The 18,695-nt window shown below is 43.7% G+C and overlaps 1 protein-coding gene across 1 annotated transcript in view; it reads right to left on the minus strand.

Moving 5' to 3' along the window:
• Nucleotides 1-18,488, minus strand: part of LOC145864280 (long-chain fatty acid transport protein 2-like) — a 45,886-nt gene extending 27,398 nt beyond the window's left edge. Inside the window, exons 1-3 of the mRNA XM_082969782.1 lie at nt 17,916-18,488; nt 8,014-8,235; nt 1,777-1,935 (exon numbers count right to left, since the gene is read on the minus strand). Of these exons, the coding sequence (XP_082825908.1) occupies nt 1,777-1,935; nt 8,014-8,235; nt 17,916-18,393 (859 nt within the window). The 5' untranslated portion in view covers nt 18,394-18,488. The remainder of the gene's footprint in view (nt 1-1,776; nt 1,936-8,013; nt 8,236-17,915) is intronic.
• Nucleotides 18,489-18,695: the final 207 nt, after the last annotated feature.

An 18,695-nucleotide genomic window follows, 5' to 3' on the forward strand; every position in this document is an offset into this window, starting at 1 on the left:
TCCTAGAGTCCAGAGCTCATAGAGTCGTCCTACAGTCCAGAGCTCATAGAGTCGTCCTACAGTCCAGAGCTCATAAAGTATAGTACAGGGTCTACAGTGACGTGTCAGGCCGAGGTATTTGGGAGGAGTGGACTGGTCAGGGGGTGGTTTTAGGCCCGAGCCTAAGCCACCTCCAATGTAGAAGGTTTGGGGGGGGGGGGGTGTATGCACGAGTGTCGTCGGTGACGGCACCCACCCTCCCTTCCCTCCCTTTAGTTTAGGGGATTTATTTTGTTTTGGGGTTATTTTGTTTATTTGTGTGAGGTGCATCCAGGGTCTGCACCTTTGGGGGGGGGGGGGGGGGGGTACTGTCACGTCCTGACCAGTAGAAGGGGTTATTTGTTATTGTAGTTTGGTCAGGACGTGGCAGGGGATATTTGTTTTATGTGGTTCGGGCTGGTTGTGTTTATAGGAGGGTGTTTGATTTATTATTCCGGGGTTTTGGGCACTGTTCTATGTTTATGTATTTCTATGTTTAGTCTAGTCATTTGTATTTCTATGTTTAGTTTATTGGGGGTTGGACTCTCAATTGGAGGCAGGTGTTTTCTAGTTGCCTCTGATTGAGGGTCCTATAAATAGGTATGTGTTTGTATTAGTATTTTGTGGGAGATTGTGCTGTGTATATCTTTGTGCCTTACCGGCCTGTTACCGGCCTGCTAGTCGTTGTGTTTTTGTGTACGTGTTTGTTTTGGTTTACCTTCCCTGTCCTTAATAAAAAGAAGATGAGTGCACATATTCCTGCTGCGTTTTGGTCCACTCTACCCTACGACAACCGTGACTAACTAACTAACTAAAGCACAGTCCCCTTTGAATGGTTCTGGTTAGGGCCAGGAGTTGTTCCTGACCATGTTACTGGACCAGGAAGGAATAACTCCGGGCCCTAGTTAAAGGCTACAGCACCCCTAAGGCCTAGGAATTTGTCCTGGTTGATTTGAGAGTCTAAGGTCATTATTGACATAAACAGCTTGGAACTCTGGGGCTGCGTCTCAAATGTAACCCTATTCCCTATATATAGTGCACTACTTTTGACCAGAGCCACATGGACCCTGGTCAAAAACAAAAGCAATGCAGTATAAAGGAAATAGGATGCCATTTTGAATACACTCAGGAACTTTGGTTTGAAATACTAGAAGTCACCTCAGAGCCAAGTCACCTCTACTCCAACGCCCAGAGTAAAGAGACACTCCATTAAACAACCCTTAGTAAACCCTGGTCAACATCATAACAACATTATTACACATGACGGCCCTCAAATAATATGGAACGTGTATTCAGAGACATTTGCATTTTTTATCTTCATCATCAGTGCCAAGTCAGGCGGCTAGCAGAGTAATTTTTATAGAGAATTTCAATTATTATGTTTTTCTCTCTCCATTTGAATTCCATTTGAATGTAGTTATTGTAATTGCTAGAGATGGCATGGAACCAGTGCTGAAGCAATTCTGAAGCAGTTCTGAACCAGATCTAAAGAAGTTCTGAACCAGTTCTGAACCAGATCTAGAGAAGTTCATAACTAGATCTAGAGAAGTTCTGAACCAGTTCTGAACCAGATCTAAAGAAGTTCAGAACCAGTTCTTAAGAAGTTCTGAACCAGTTCAGCTCTTCACACCTCATATCTTTCTCCCATATACTGCACTGCTATGAGGTGCATGTTATCCATGCAGGAATTGAACCCACGACCTGGCCGCTGCCAGAACAACACTCTCACCAACTGTGCTGTACATCACAGTAGAGTACCTCTCTCTATGGCTCCAGTCAGACCCATCATGAAGCCGGCGGTGTGGTAGAGAGGCAGGTAGATGTAGATGACATCATCAGAGGCCACACCTGAGATGGCCTGCATAGAGGAGGCCATGTACAGCCTCTCATGTGTGATGACCGCAGCCTTCGGCAGACCTGAGGACGAGACACCAGGAAGGGCAGGAAACAGACAATCAAGGCTGATGTAAATCTCAAATGGTACCTTATATCTTTGACCAATCAGAGTTGTGCTATCTAAGAATATTTACCTGTCTGGCATAAACATCAGTAGTATTCTGTTTAATTCACACGACAGGGCTGACCAGAGTCATACTGTACTGGTCTGGACATCAGTAGTATTCTGTCTAATTCACCCTACAGGGCTGACCAGAGTCATACTGTACTGGTCTGGACATCAGTAGTATTCTGTCTAATTCACACTACAGGGCTGACCAGAGTCATACTGTACTAATATGGACATCAGTAGTATTCTGTCTAATTCACACTACAGGGCTGATCAGAGTCATACTGTACTAATATGGGCATCAGTAGTATTCTGTTTAATTCACACGACAGGGCTGACCAGAGTCATACTGTACTAATATGGGCATCAGTAGTATTCTGTTTAATTCACACGACAGGGCTGACCAGAGTCATACTGTACTAATATGGACATCAGTAGTATTCTGTCTAATTCACACTACAGGGCTGACCAGAGTCATACTGTACTGGTCTGGACATCAGTAGTATTCTGTCTAATTCACACTACAGGGCTGACCAGAGTCATACTGTACTGGTCTGGACATCAGTAGTATTCTGTTTAATTCACACTACAGGGCTGACCAGAGTCATACTGTACTGGTCTGGACATCAGTAGTATTCTGTCTAATTCACACTACAGGGCTGATCAGAGTCATACTGTACTAATATGGACATCAGTAGTATTCTGTCTAATTCACACTACAGGGCTGATCAGAGTCATACTGTACTGGTCTGGACATCAGTAGTATTCTGTCTAATTCACACTACAGGGCTGACCAGAGTCATACTGTACTGGTCTGGACATCAGTAGTATTCTGTCTAATTCACACTACAGGGCTGATCAGAGTCATACTGTACTGGTCTGGACATCAGTAGTATTCTGTCTAATTCACACTACAGGGCTGACCAGAGTCATACTGTACTGGTCTGGACATCAGTAGTATTCTGTCTAATTCACACTACAGGGCTGACCAGAGTCATACTGTACTGGTCTGGACATCAGTAGTATTCTGTCTAATTCACACTACAGGGCTGATCAGAGTCATACTGTACTAATATGGACATCAGTAGTATTCTGTCTAATTCACACTACAGGGCTGATCAGAGTCATACTGTACTGGTCTGGACATCAGTAGTATTCTGTCTAATTCACACTACAGGGCTGATCAGAGTCATACTGTACTAATATGGGCATCAGTAGTATTCTGTCTAATTCACACTACAGGGCTGACCAGAGTCATACTGTACTAATATGGACATCAGTAGTATTCTGTCTAATTCACACTACAGGGCTGACCAGAGTCATACTGTACTAATATGGGCATCAGTAGTATTCTGTTTAATTCACACGACAGGGCTGACCAGAGTCATACTGTACTAATATGGGCATCAGTAGTATTCTGTTTAATTCACACGACAGGGCTGACCAGAGTCATACTGTACTAATATGGACATCAGTAGTATTCTGTCTAATTCACACTACAGGGCTGACCAGAGTCATACTGTACTGGTCTGGACATCAGTAGTATTCTGTCTAATTCACACTACAGGGCTGACCAGAGTCATACTGTACTGGTCTGGACATCAGTAGTATTCTGTTTAATTCACACTACAGGGCTGACCAGAGTCATACTGTACTGGTCTGGACATCAGTAGTATTCTGTCTAATTCACACTACAGGGCTGATCAGAGTCATACTGTACTAATATGGACATCAGTAGTATTCTTTCTAATTCACACTACAGGGCTGATCAGAGTCATACTGTACTGGTCTGGACATCAGTAGTATTCTGTCTAATTCACACTACAGGGCTGACCAGAGTCATACTGTACTGGTCTGGACATCAGTAGTATTCTGTCTAATTCACACTACAGGGCTGATCAGAGTCATACTGTACTGGTCTGGACATCAGTAGTATTCTGTCTAATTCACACTACAGGGCTGACCAGAGTCATACTGTACTGGTCTGGACATCAGTAGTATTCTGTCTAATTCACACTACAGGGCTGACCAGAGTCATACTGTACTGGTCTGGACATCAGTAGTATTCTGTCTAATTCATACTACAGGGCTGATCAGAGTCATACTGTACTAATATGGACATCAGTAGTATTCTGTCTAATTCACACTACAGGGCTGACCAGAGTCATACTGTACTGGTCTGGAAATCAGTAGTATTCTGTCTAATTCACACTACAGGGCTGACCAGAGTCATACTGTACTAATATGGGCATCAGTAGTATTCTGTTTAATTCACACGACAGGGCTGACCAGAGTCATACTGTACTAATATGGGCATCAGTAGTATTGTTTTTAATTCACACGACAGGGCTGACCAGAGTCATACTGTACTAATATGGACATCAGTAGTATTCTGTCTAATTCACACTACAGGGCTGACCAGAGTCATACTGTACTAATATGGACATCAGTAGTATTCTGTCTAATTCACACTACAGGGCTGACCAGAGTCATACTGTACTAATATGGACATCAGTAGTATTCTGTTTAATTCACACTACAGGGCTGACCAGAGTCATACTGTACTGGTCTGGACATCAGTAGTATTCTGTCTAATTCACCCTACAGGGCTGACCAGAGTCATACTGTACTGGTCTGGACATCAGTAGTATTCTGTCTAATTCACACTACAGGGCTGACCAGAGTCATACTGTACTAATATGGACATCAGTAGTATTCTGTCTAATTCACACTACAGGGCTGATCAGAGTCATACTGTACTAATATGGGCATCAGTAGTATTCTGTTTAATTCACACGACAGGGCTGACCAGAGTCATACTGTACTAATATGGGCATCAGTAGTATTCTGTTTAATTCACACGACAGGGCTGACCAGAGTCATACTGTACTAATATGGACATCAGTAGTATTCTGTCTAATTCACACTACAGGGCTGACCAGAGTCATACTGTACTGGTCTGGACATCAGTAGTATTCTGTCTAATTCACACTACAGGGCTGACCAGAGTCATACTGTACTGGTCTGGACATCAGTAGTATTCTGTTTAATTCACACTACAGGGCTGACCAGAGTCATACTGTACTGGTCTGGACATCAGTAGTATTCTGTCTAATTCACACTACAGGGCTGATCAGAGTCATACTGTACTAATATGGACATCAGTAGTATTCTGTCTAATTCACACTACAGGGCTGATCAGAGTCATACTGTACTGGTCTGGACATCAGTAGTATTCTGTCTAATTCACACTACAGGGCTGACCAGAGTCATACTGTACTGGTCTATGGACATCAGTAGTATTCTGTCTAATTCACACTACAGGGCTGACCAGAGTCATACTGTACTGGTCTGGACATCAGTAGTATTCTGTCTAATTCACACTACAGGGCTGACCAGAGTCATACTGTACTGGTCTGGACATCAGTAGTATTCTGTTTAATTCACACTACAGGGCTGACCAGAGTCATACTGTACTGGTCTGGACATCAGTAGTATTCTGTCTAATTCACACTACAGGGCTGATCAGAGTCATACTGTACTAATATGGACATCAGTAGTATTCTGTCTAATTCACACTACAGGGCTGATCAGAGTCATACTGTACTGGTCTGGACATCAGTAGTATTCTGTCTAATTCACACTACAGGGCTGACCAGAGTCATACTGTACTGGTCTGGACATCAGTAGTATTCTGTCTAATTCACACTACAGGGCTGATCAGAGTCATACTGTACTGGTCTGGACATCAGTAGTATTCTGTCTAATTCACACTACAGGGCTGACCAGAGTCATACTGTACTAATATGGACATCAGTAGTATTCTGTCTAATTCACACTACAGGGCTGACCAGAGTCATACTGTACTAATATGGGCATCAGTAGTATTCTGTCTAATTCACACTACAGGGCTGACCAGAGTCATACTGTACTAATATGGACATCAGTAGTATTCTGTCTAATTCACACTACAGGGCTGACCAGAGTCATACTGTACTGGTCTGGACATCAGTAGTATTCTGTCTAATTCACACTCCAGGGCTGACCAGAGTCATACTGTACTGGTCTGGACATCAGTAGTATTCTGTTTAATTCACACTACAGGGCTGACCAGAGTCATACTGTACTGGTCTGGACATCAGTAGTATTCTGTCTAATTCACACTACAGGGCTGACCAGAGTCATACTGTACTAATATGGACATCAGTAGTATTCTTTCTAATTCACACTACAGGGCTGATCAGAGTCATACTGTACTGGTCTGGACATCAGTAGTATTCTGTCTAATTCACACTACAGGGCTGACCAGAGTCATACTGTACTGGTCTGGACATCAGTAGTATTCTGTCTAATTCACACTACAGGGCTGATCAGAGTCATACTGTACTGGTCTGGACATCAGTAGTATTCTGTCTAATTCACACTACAGGGCTGACCAGAGTCATACTGTACTGGTCTGGACATCAGTAGTATTCTGTCTAATTCACACTACAGGGCTGACCAGAGTCATACTGTACTGGTCTGGACATCAGTAGTATTCTGTCTAATTCATACTACAGGGCTGATCAGAGTCATACTGTACTAATATGGACATCAGTAGTATTCTGTCTAATTCACACTACAGGGCTGATCAGAGTCATACTGTACTGGTCTGGACATCAGTAGTATTCTGTCTAATTCACACTACAGGGCTGATCAGAGTCATACTGTACTAATATGGGCATCAGTAGTATTCTGTCTAATTCACACTACAGGGCTGACCAGAGTCATACTGTACTAATATGGACATCAGTAGTATTCTGTCTAATTCACACTACAGGGCTGACCAGAGTCATACTGTACTAATATGGACATCAGTAGTATTCTGTCTAATTCACACTACAGGGCTGACCAGAGTCATACTGTACTAATATGGACATCAGTAGTATTCTGTCTAATTCACACTACAGGGCTGACCAGAGTCATACTGTACTAATATGGACATCAGTAGTATTCTGTCTAATTCACACTACAGGGCTGACCAGAGTCATACTGTACTAATATGGACATCAGTAGTATTCTGTCTAATTCACACTACAGGGCTGACCAGAGTCATACTGTACTAATATGGACATCAGTAGTATTCTGTTTAATTCACACTACAGGGCTGACCAGAGTCATACTGTACTGGTCTGGACATCAGTAGTATTCTGTCTAATTCACACTACAGGGCTGACCAGAGTCATACTGTACTAATATGGGCATCAGTAGTATTCTGTTTAATTCACACGACAGGGCTGACCAGAGTCATACTGTACTAATATGGGCATCAGTAGTATTCTGTTTAATTCACACGACAGGGCTGACCAGAGTCATACTGTACTAATATGGACATCAGTAGTATTCTGTCTAATTCACACTACAGGGCTGACCAGAGTCATACTGTACTAATACGGACATCAGTAGTATTCTGTCTAATTCACACTACAGGGCTGACCAGAGTCATACTGTACTAATATGGACATCAGTAGTATTCTGTTTAATTCACACTACAGGGCTGACCAGAGTCATACTGTACTGGTCTGGACATCAGTAGTATTCTGTCTAATTCACACTACAGGGCTGACCAGAGTCATACTGTACTGGTCTGGACATCAGTAGTATTCTGTCTAATTCACACTACAGGGCTGATCAGAGTCATACTGTACTGGTCTGGACATCAGTAGTATTCTGTCTAATTCACACTACAGGGCTGACCAGAGTCATACTGTACTGGTCTGGACATCAGTAGTATTCTGTTTAATTCACACTACAGGGCTGACCAGAGTCATACTGTACTGGTCTGGACATCAGTAGTATTCTGTCTAATTCACACTACAGGGCTGACCAGAGTCATACTGTACTGGTCTGGACATTTTATTTTTCACATTGTTCTTTCTAGCACACTTCCTGCAACTATGCTGGATGCATATCCAGGCCAGTCCAGTCCAGCTTGTTTTGGCCCAGCTTACCTGTAGTTCCTGACGTAAAGATGTAGAGGGCAGGGCTCTTTAAGGTGACCTTTGACCTGAGCTGTGGGTCTAGAGGTTGATCTGAGTACTGCTTTATCCTGCTGCTGCTCAGAGTATTCAAGCCCTTCGTCACACACTTCTCCTCCTCCTCACCCAGCACAAACACACTTACACTCTGCTCCCTCAGGGTGGGGAGCACTTCCTCTACCGCTCCACGCAACTCTGGGGGGAGAAGAGAGGGAGGGACATAGACAGAGCAAGCATGAGACAGAATCCTATTAATTCCGGCCTGCACACTACTAGCACTGCCTCCCACTAGCTGCATAGAGGGAAAGGAGGATACCTAGTCAGTTGTACAGCTGAATGCATTTAACCCAACCCCTCTGAATCATAGAGGTGTGGGGGCTGACTTACTCAGCATCCACGTTTTAAGCACCCAGAGAACAGTGGGTTAACTGCCTTGCTCAGGAGCAGAACGACAGATTTTTACCTTGTAACCTCGGGACTTCGATCCAGCAACCTTTCGGTTACTGGCCCAACACCTTTCGGTTACTGGCCCAACGCTCTAACCACTAGGCTACCTTTCGGTTACTGGCCCAACGCTCTAACCACTAGGCTACCTTTCGGTTACTGGCCCAATGCTCTAACCACTAGGCTACCTGCTGGTTACTGGCCCAACGCTCTAACCACTAGGCTACCTGACGATCAAACAACCATGGGTCTCTACACTAGTTATTATAGATATATTAATTATTATTCAAAATAGATGTATTAACAATAATATTGTAAACAGCAACACCAAGGTGTCTTGTTTTGCAGGCTTTGTACAAAATAATAAAATGCAGTACTACAGGATATTTCTTAACGTAGCTCTTTATTAGCTAGCTACAACTGGCATGTTCACCTATCAACTGACCATGACCTAACCATCTGGGTGGTCTTAACCAATCATAGCACAGTATGATACGGCGGTAAAATGCATCCAATTACAATTCAGTATGTTTACTCATATACATCCCCCTTCTTTAAAAACAAAATAAATTTTTTTACATATTCTAAGCGTTTCTTTTCAATACATGCTCTGCAGTTTGAACTCAAGGTAAATAACCATTTATATTGCATACTACACCAACTCAATCAACATAGACTCTGAAACAATGATCCAACATACTGTTGCGTTTCGAACAAGGGATTCTCAGCAACTCAGCTTTCACTGTAGAAATGACATCTTAACATTTCAACAAATACAATACCAAAGCATTTCAAGTGAACTTCAATAACAAGTTTACAGTCTGGAACTCTTTTAGGGCAGCGATCCGCCTACACCCTTTCACATTTCACAGGTCGAGGACAGCTCTGGGCTTGACCTCTCTTCCTGACCTTGTGCGATATGATGCTGAGCATGCTTCTGTGTCAGTCAACAGCTCTTGTGGTGTTGCAGGTAAGTGTGGTGTATGTTGTGCTGTGTGTGGGTTTAGTCCATCACGTTCTCTTTCAGGGGAACAGTTCATCTCATCAGTGTGTTGTTCTTTTGTGTTCAGTAGGTGACGACGATTGCGGCGGTACACTGCTCCTTCTGCTGTGCGGACGTGATATGAACGTTCAGTGTCAGCTGGTTGGATGACGACTGCTGGCTTCCAGAGGCCATGCTCCTGGATTCTAACTGACTCTCCGTCGATCAGTGGTGGCAGTGGTCTAGCTGACCTGTCGTAGTATCGCTTTTGTTGTTGTTGTCTCTGTGCACGTTTTTCATGCATTTTGTTACAGATACAGGTATCCTGTGTGTATTTGTTTTCTCTCCTTCTGCCCTAGTCACAGGTGGCAGTCATCAGTCGCCAATCAGTCGCCAATCTGAAGACACACCTGCTCTTTTTCCCTTACCCAATCACATCCCCTTTCCCTTGGTTTAAAAGAAACCCAATCAGTTGTCTCTGGAGCTATCTCTCTTTTGTTTTTGCACCTTCATCTCACATTGTCCGTTATCATGTGACTATGTATTGCTGTGGTGTATGGCTGTTTGTTTGTTGGTGGGAAAAGGGGATACCAAGCCAAGTCGCCCTTGGGCATACATTACCCATAGGAAAACTTTGTCTAAGTACCCTAGTTAGTTAGAACTGGGCGGACCACCCACTGTATTTTATTGGTTAGTTAGCTAGCTGTTCTTGAAGCAGGCAAGACTAGCTTAGGGTTTTCCTTGGGTCCAGCTCAGCCCCTCCCCCCCCCCCCCCCCCCCTCCCCCCATTACCGTGTGTTTGAACAATAAACCTAAAGTGTTTGGCGGTAGGTTTAGGTTGTCTGTTGTTTTTAGTTCTCACTGTTCCTTTTCACTGTTATGATTTGCATGAGATATGTTACGGGTCTCGTTTCCATCCCACCTAGACTGCAGGGCCAAAGGGGTTCGTAACATAAGTAGTGTCTCATCCGGGATATTCCTTTACTGACATCCATGTTACCGCTGCCTGAGCCTACTACCCATGTAGGGAATGTTGCTGCTCCTGTAAGCCCGTTGGTGTCTGAGAACGAGGGCGAGGCTAAAGCTCCAGCCACATTGCCCTGTTTTGAGCCACTCTCCCCACTGTCAAACAGTGATGGCATGAGGGATGGCCGTTCGACACAGCTCCAACTGGAGGCGGAAGAGAGAGCCCAAATTAGCCGAGAAAATCTCAATTTGGAAATGGAGGCAGAAAGAGAACAGCGGCAATTGGAGATGTGTAAAAAATAAGGCAGAAAGTGAACAGCGGCAGTTGGAGTTCAAAATGCGCCAGATGGAACTGGAGGAAGAGACAGCGAGGCTAGCATCTGTTTCTGCTGTGCCTGGTAGTGAGTTGTCCTCACCAGCTGTGTCTTCCAACATGTTTGACATTAGTAGGCAGATTGCCTTGGTACCTTTGTTTAGAGAGTCAGAGGTTGACTCCTATTTTAGTGTTTTTGAATGTATAGCCGTAGCATTGAAATGGCCTGAAGAGGTATGGTGCTTATTACTTCAGTGTAAATTAACTGGTAAAGCCCAAGAGGTTTTGTCAGCACTACCTCTGGAAGACAGTTTGAATTATGAGGTGGTCAAAGCTACTGTTCTTCGCGCCTATGAGCTTGTTCCTGAGGCATACCGACAGAGATTTAGGTCTCATAGAAAGTCTCCTAGTAAGACTTATGTAGAATTTGCTAGAGACAAGGGAAATCTGTTTGATAAATGGCATGCTGCTAGCAAGGTAACTGATTTCAACTCTCTCCGGGAGTTAATCTTGTTGGAAGAGTTTAAAAATGGCTTACCCGAACGCATTGTAGTTTACCAAAATGAGCAAAGTATCCTCCCTGTCAGAAGCGATTGTGTTGGCAGACGAGTTTGTGTTGACGCACAAGAGCGTGTTTTCGGCTCATACTGAGAGTAGAGCCACTAAATTGCCTACTTTAACCTGTTATGGCTAGGGGGCAGTATTTTCACGGCTGGATAAAAAACGTACCCGATTTAATCTGGTTACTACTCCTGCCCAGTAACTAGAATATGCATATAATTATTGGCTTTGGATAGAAAACACTCTAAAGTTTCTAAAACTGTTTGAATGGGGGGTATGCTGGTTCTGAACGTCACATGCTAATGTAAAAAAGCTGTTTTTTGATATAAATATGAACTTGATTGAACAAAACATGCATGTATTGTATAACATAATGTCCTAGGTGTGTCATCTGATGAAGATCATCAAAGGTTAGTGCTGCATTTAGCTGTCTTCTGGGTTTTTGTGACATTATATGCTAGCTTGAAAAATGGGTGTCTGATTATTTCTGGCTGGGTACTCTGCTGACATAATCTAATGTTTTGCTTTCGCTGTAAAGCCTTTTTGAAATCGGACAGTGTGGTTAGATAAAGGAGAGTCTTGTCTTTAAAATGCTGTGAAATAGTCATATGTTTGAGAAATTGAAGTTTTTGTATTTTTGAGGAATTTGTAATTCGCGTCACGCCTATCATTGGATATTGGAGCAGGTGTTCCGCTAGCGGAACGTCTAGATGTAAGAGGTTTTAAAATCCTTAGAAATACGCGGCCGTTTATATTGTCTGATGTGTTGCCCTTCTCCGACAATACCTACTGTGGTTCCAGTGTGTTAATTCAGGGTATTGAAATGGGTTTTGTCCCAGTGCCATTGCACTTTGTTAGTGTACACTCTGAGTTAATCAGTGGAATATTCAGAGTGGGGGTACGTCCTATGTTGCCAGTAAAAGGTGTGACCTTTATAATGGGTAACGATATTGCCGGAGGAAAGGTAGTACCCGTATTGGATAAAAGTGACCACTCTCTCTCCAGTGAGTTGGCACAGAATTATCCACGTGTTCCCCGCTTGTGCTGTCACTCGTGCTCAGGCACGACAAGTGGGTGACGTAATAGATTTGTCGAACACTGTTCTGTTCAATGAGTTTGATCAAGAGGATGGGTTGTGTGCTACATCTGGGAAGCTGATCCCCTCTTACAAACAGCCCAGGGCAGAATCAAAGTATATTGAACCTATTGATGATGCAATAGAGTTACCAGTCACTCGTGAGCAGCTGATTGCTAACCAAAAGGTTGACAACAGGCTTGCTAAATGTTTTTCTAGGGTTGTCTCATTGGAAGAAGTAAAGAAGAAGAACGTGGCTTACTTCATTGATGGTAATCTCCTCATGCGTAAATGGACATCCCATGTTGACGCGGGCGGAGATTGGAATGCTGTTTACCAAATAATGATTCCTACAGCCTTCGACAAAATGTGTTATCCCTTGCTCATGATCACCAGTGGTCCGGTCATTTAGGAATCACCAAGACTTATGATCGGGTCCTTCGACATTTCTTTTGGCCAAGTTTAAAACAAGATGTGGCTCAGTACTGTCGGACATGCCACACATGTCAAATAACAGGAAAACCAAATGAGGTTATTCCTCCCGCTCCTCTTTGTCCAATACCTGTCATAGGTGAACCATTCGAACATGTGGTGGTTGATTGTGTTGGACCGTTACCGAAGACAAAATCGGGTAACCAGTTTTTGTTTACGGTTATGTGTATGGCAACAACATACCCCGAGGCCATTCCTCTGCGAAGGATTACAGCTCCGGTAGTGAGTAAAGCCTTAATTAAATTCTTCATGACATTTGGGTTACCTAAGGTGGTACACACTGATCAGGGTACCAATTTCCTATCAAAGCTCTTCAAGCAGGTGTTAAAATCCTTGTCAATTACGCACCATGTATCAAGCGCATATCACCCAGAGTCTCAGGGTGCACTTGAACATTGGCATCAGACACTGAAGTCTATGCTACATAAATATTGTTTGGAATCTGAGAAAGATTGGGATGAGGGAGTTCCTCTAGTTTTGTTTGCTGCTCGTGATACTGTACAGGAGTCCCTAGCGTTCAGCCCGGCTGTGTTTGGTCACACAGTGAGAGGACCAATGAAAGTTCTTAAAGAACAGTTTTTGTCCCAAGAGTTGTGTGCGGGAGATGAGAATGTGTTGGACTACGTTAGTCGCTTTCGTGAGCGCCTACACCAAGCCTGTGCTCTCGCAAAGGAAGCTCTGCCTTCCTCACAGAGGAGTATGAAAAGATACTTTGATAATTAAACAGGCTGTTTCTCGTCCACTACAGCCGGGTGACCGCTGTAGTGGAATTCGCTAACATTTTACTAAATTACTCACGATAAACGTTCACAAAAAGCATAACAATTATTTTAAGAATTATAGATACAGACCTCCTCTATGCACTCGATATGTCCGATTTTAAAATAGCTTTTTGGTGAAAGCACATTTTGCAATATTCTAAGTACATAGCCCAGGCATCACGGGCTCGCTATTTAGACACCCGGCAAGTTTAGCACTCACCATAATCATATTTACTATTATAAAAATGTCATTACCTTTTGTTGTCTTCGTCAGAATACACACCCAGGACAGCTACTTCAATAACAAATGTTGGTTTGGTCCAAAATAATCCATCGTTATATCCGAATAGCGGCGTTTTGTTCGTGCGTTCCAGACACTATCCGAAATAGTAAAGAAGTGTCACGCGCTTGGCGCAATTCGTGACAATAAAATTCTAAGTATTCCATTACCGTACTTCGAAGCATGTCAACCGCTGTTTAAAATCAATTTTTACGACATTTTTCTCGTAGAAAAGCGATAATATTCCGACAGGGAATCTCCTTTTCGGCAAACAGAGGAAAAAATCCCAAAGGCGGGGGCGGTCGGGGTCACGCGCATAAGCTAGTGTCTCTTGATCGGCCACTTGAGAAAGGCGATAATGTGTTTCAGCCTGGGGCTGGAATGACGACATTCTGTTTTTTCCCGGGCTCTGAGCGCCTATGGACGACGTGGGAAGTGTCACGTTAGAGCAGAGATCCTTAGTAAATGATGGAGATGGAAAAGAAGTTCAACAAATGGTCAGACAGGCCACTTCCTGTAAAGGAATCTCTCAGGTTTTGACCTGCCATTTGAGTTCTGTTATACTCACAGACACCATTCAAACAGTTTTAGAAAATTTAGGGTGTTTTCTATCCATATGTAATAAGTATATGCATATTCTAGTTACTGAGTAGGAGTGGTAACCAGATTAAATCGGGTATGTTTTTTATCCAGCCGTGTCAATGCTGCCCCCTAGCCCTAACAGGTTAATTGAAAAGAAATTAAGTGAAACTTAATGCCAGATTCGTTCCCGTTACCCAGACTGGACGACTGTATCGACACTGTTGGTGCTGGTACTTATGTAACTATGCAGAATGCACCAGCCTCTTTCCAACGACTGGTTAACTTTGTATTAGCTGGTGTTCCCAATTGTAGTGCCTACCTTGATGATCTAGTGATTTATTTGTCTGCGTGGTCAGATCATGTTAACTCTCTAAGGGTAGTATGTGAACGTTTGGCAGCTGCTTCTCTAACCCTGAACTTGGCAAAGTGCGAGTTTGGGAAGGCCACGGTTACCTATCTCGGCAAAGAGGTCGGCCATGGACAGGTGCGCCCTGTTGATACCAAGGTCTAGGCTATAACTGCATTCCCCTCACCTACCACCAGATGAGAGCTACGGCACTTTTTAGGGATGGTTGGCTACTACCGTAGTTTCTGTAAAAATGTCTGCAGTAGTTGCTCCATTGACCGATTTGCTCAGTCTAGCTAGATCGTTTGAATGGTCCCCTGATTGTCAGGTAGCTTTTGATACTGCTAAAGCACTCTTACGTAATACCCCTGTACTTGCTGCTCCGGATTTTGAACGACCGTTTAAACTTGAGGTAGATGCTAGTGCCAGAGGTGCTGGTGCTGTTCTACTGCAGCAGGACAAGAGTGGAGTGGATCATCCTGTTTGTTATCTTTCTCGAAAGTTGAACAAATGTCAGGCTAACTATGCAACCATCCTACAAGAAGCTCTAGCTTAGTTGTTAGCTCTGCAATACTTTGAAGTATATATTGGTTCCAGTGCCCTACCAATGATAGTATATACTGACCATAACCCCTTAGTGTTTCTCCACCGTATGTACAACCAGAACCAGCGCCTTATGCGTTGGGCCCTTATTGAGCAGAATTATGAATTGGAGATCCGCCACAAAAAGGGTTCTGAAAATTTATTGGCAGATGCTTTGTCTCGTGTTTAAAATGTATAATTTTTGTATGTCTCGTTAGGTTGCCGTTGCTTGTTGAACTTGTTAGTATTCGTTGTAAATACTTTGATTGCAATCCTTATAGGGTTGTTCTTTTAAGGGTGGGAGTGTTACGGATACAGGTATCCTGTGTGTATTTGTTTTCTCTCCTTCTGCCCTAGTCACAGGTGGCAGTCATCAGTCACAAATCTGAAGACACACCTGCTACTTTTCCCTTACCCAATCACATCCCCTTTTCCCTTGGTTTAAAAGAAACCCAATCAGTTGTCTCTGGAGCTATCTCTCTTTTGTTTTTGCGCCTTCATCTCACATTGTCCATTATCATGTGAGTATGTATTGCTGTGGTGTATGGCTGTTTGTTTGTTGGTGGGAAAAGGGGATACCAAGCCAAGTCGCCCTTGGGCATACATTACCCGTAAGAAAACTTTGTCTAAGCACCCTAGTTAGAACTGGGCGGACCACTCACTGTATTGTATTGGTTAGTTAGCTAGCTGTTCTTGAAGCAGGCAAGACTAGCTTAGGGTTTAAAAAAAATAATTTTTTGCTCTTTCCTTGGGTCCAGCTCAGCCAGGTTGGTGCAGGGAAGGACTGAGCGAAGTCTGCGGCTCATCAACAGCTGGGCTGGTGATTTGAAGTTGTCAACTGGAGTGTTGCGGTATTCAAGGAGACTGAGGTAGGGGTCTCTCTTGTCTGCTTTTGCTTTGTCCATGAGTGATCTAGCAATCTGCACAGATTTTTCAGCAAGGCCATTACTTTGAGGGAAATGCGGGCTTGTGGTGACATGTGTGAACTCCCATGCTTTTGTGAAGGATTCAAACTCATTTCATTTGTAACATGGCCCATTGTCAGATATTAAAGTCTCTACAATGCCATGCCTGGCAAAGGCTGCTTTCAGCTTGTGTATCGCAGCTGCAGATGTGGTGCTGTGAAGCTCCAGTCCACAACTCTCCACGACCTTTGGACGCATGAGCTGTTCACCACCATAACCAGTCAGTCTGCGCATGGTGGGCTGTAGCTCGCACTCAGATGTCAAGCTGCGGTGCTTATTCAGAGGAATAATGTTAACTTGTGCACCAGTGTCTAGTTTGAACTTTAGCTCTGTGCCTTGTGTTCCTATCTCAATGTCAGTAAAGGCTTGCTCTGTCTCTGATATTTGACTTTTCTGTGTCACTGAATCAATAAACAGTTAATCAGCGATTGACTCTTTGATTGGCATTTCATCTTCACTCACTGCGTGTACTGTTTTTCCACGGTAAGCTCTGCACACTTTTGCAAAGTGATTCCATTTTCCACATCTAGTACACTGTTTGCCTTTAGCTGGGCAATTTCCTTGTTCACCATGCACTTCATCCACAATATCCACATGTTTTGAGTCTGTGTCGCTCTGTTTTGGAGTTATGTCTCTCTCCGTTCTAAAACGCGCTCTCAGGGCACCGGAGGTGTGCTTTGATGACTGCGTGTTCACGTGATGCGCTCGTGCTGCCGCGCAAAATGGTATTCATCTGAGCCTGTGCTAGCTCATGAGATCTGGCTATGTCGATAGCTTTGTCCAGCGTTAGCTCAGACCCAACATTCAAAAGTTTCTCTCACTCGCGGTGAGTGTATTCCAAATACAATACGGTCCCTGACCATCTCATCCTTGTTGGCATAATCTGTCTTTCACAAGCAGACGCAGCTCAGTCACAAACTGTTCAAAAAACTCGCTAGCTCCCTGTACTTTCTCATGGAATTTGTACCTAGCGAAAATCGTATTGGTCTTCTGCACAACATATGCTTCAAAACAATCGTAGTATGTTTTCAGTACTTTTGATTCGGCCTCGGTAAGTGTCCATGTGTTGTAAATATCTCTCCCTTTTTCACCGATCCAGAGGAGCAGGTAGCTGCACTTTTCCTCTTCTCCTCTTTCCTTCAGAGGACCCGTGAACATAAGCTCCACATGCTGTTTGTACTTACGCCATGCATCGGGTAAGTTTGTAGACTCCCAGTCCATTCGAGGAGAAGGAACTCCAGCAAAATCCATCTTTTAAGACCTTTTACTCTGACACCATGTCTTGTTTTGCACGCTTTGTACAAAATAATAAAATGCAGTTCTACAGGATATTTCTTAACGTAGCTCTTTATTAGCTAGCTACAACTGGCATGTTCACCTATCTCCAACCATGATCAACAGACCATGACCTAACCATCTGGGTGGTCTTAACCAATCATAGCACAGTATGGTACGGCGGTAAAATGCATCCAATTCAATATGTTTACACATACGAATATTACACAAGGTAAGTGGGCTGGGCTTACCTGAAGCAGCCAGGAGCACGTTGGTTCTGCAGCAGGTGAAACAGTGCAATAAGGACTTGGACCTGATGTTGTAGTTGAGCAGAGCAGCTGTACATCCAAGTTTAGCCAGGGCCAGCCAGATAAACACATACATGGGCTCGTTACCCATGAAGAGGGCGACAGTGTCCCCTTCCTTCACGCTGGCGTGCTGTGAGAGCGCCCGGGCCAACTTGTTGCTCTGCTTGTCAACATCCCGGTATGTATACGAACTCTTCTCGAATACAATAAACTGTTTGTTGGGGTGTTTTTTGACCTTATCGAGAAAACAGTCCAGCATGCTGTAGAACGGTTTGCTCCTCTTGATTCTGTTCATTCGGAACCCGAGTACGATGCAAGTCACTGTGTAGTGCAGGTCCTGCATAAGGTAAGGATTTCTGAGATAAAGGAAGAGTGGCAGTATAGCCAATCCTGCCAATATGGTATATAATAACACGTACATATTGAAAGTTAAGGTCTACTTCTTTGTGATTGTCAATAAAAGGTGTCTCCTTCTTGGCTGTGCTGTTTAAGAAAGTAACGGGTTATTGCAACACCTCCAGTCCACAACTCTCCACGACCTTTGGACGCATGTAGGTGTGAAATCCCCAACAGCCAATGGCTTTGCGAGGAATATAAAGTAAGGAAGTAGCAGGCTATTCTATTCTAATTATGACCATGGCAGTGACATTAGACAGACACCTCTAGGGCATTGACCTCCATGGGCAGATTTCTTTGCCAATTTGGCCAGTCAAACTTTTTTTC

Source organism: Salmo salar, chromosome 26 (assembly GCF_965601325.2).
Source record: "Salmo salar chromosome 26, fSalSal1, whole genome shotgun sequence".
NCBI classification, from domain to species: Eukaryota; Metazoa; Chordata; class Actinopteri; order Salmoniformes; family Salmonidae; genus Salmo; species Salmo salar.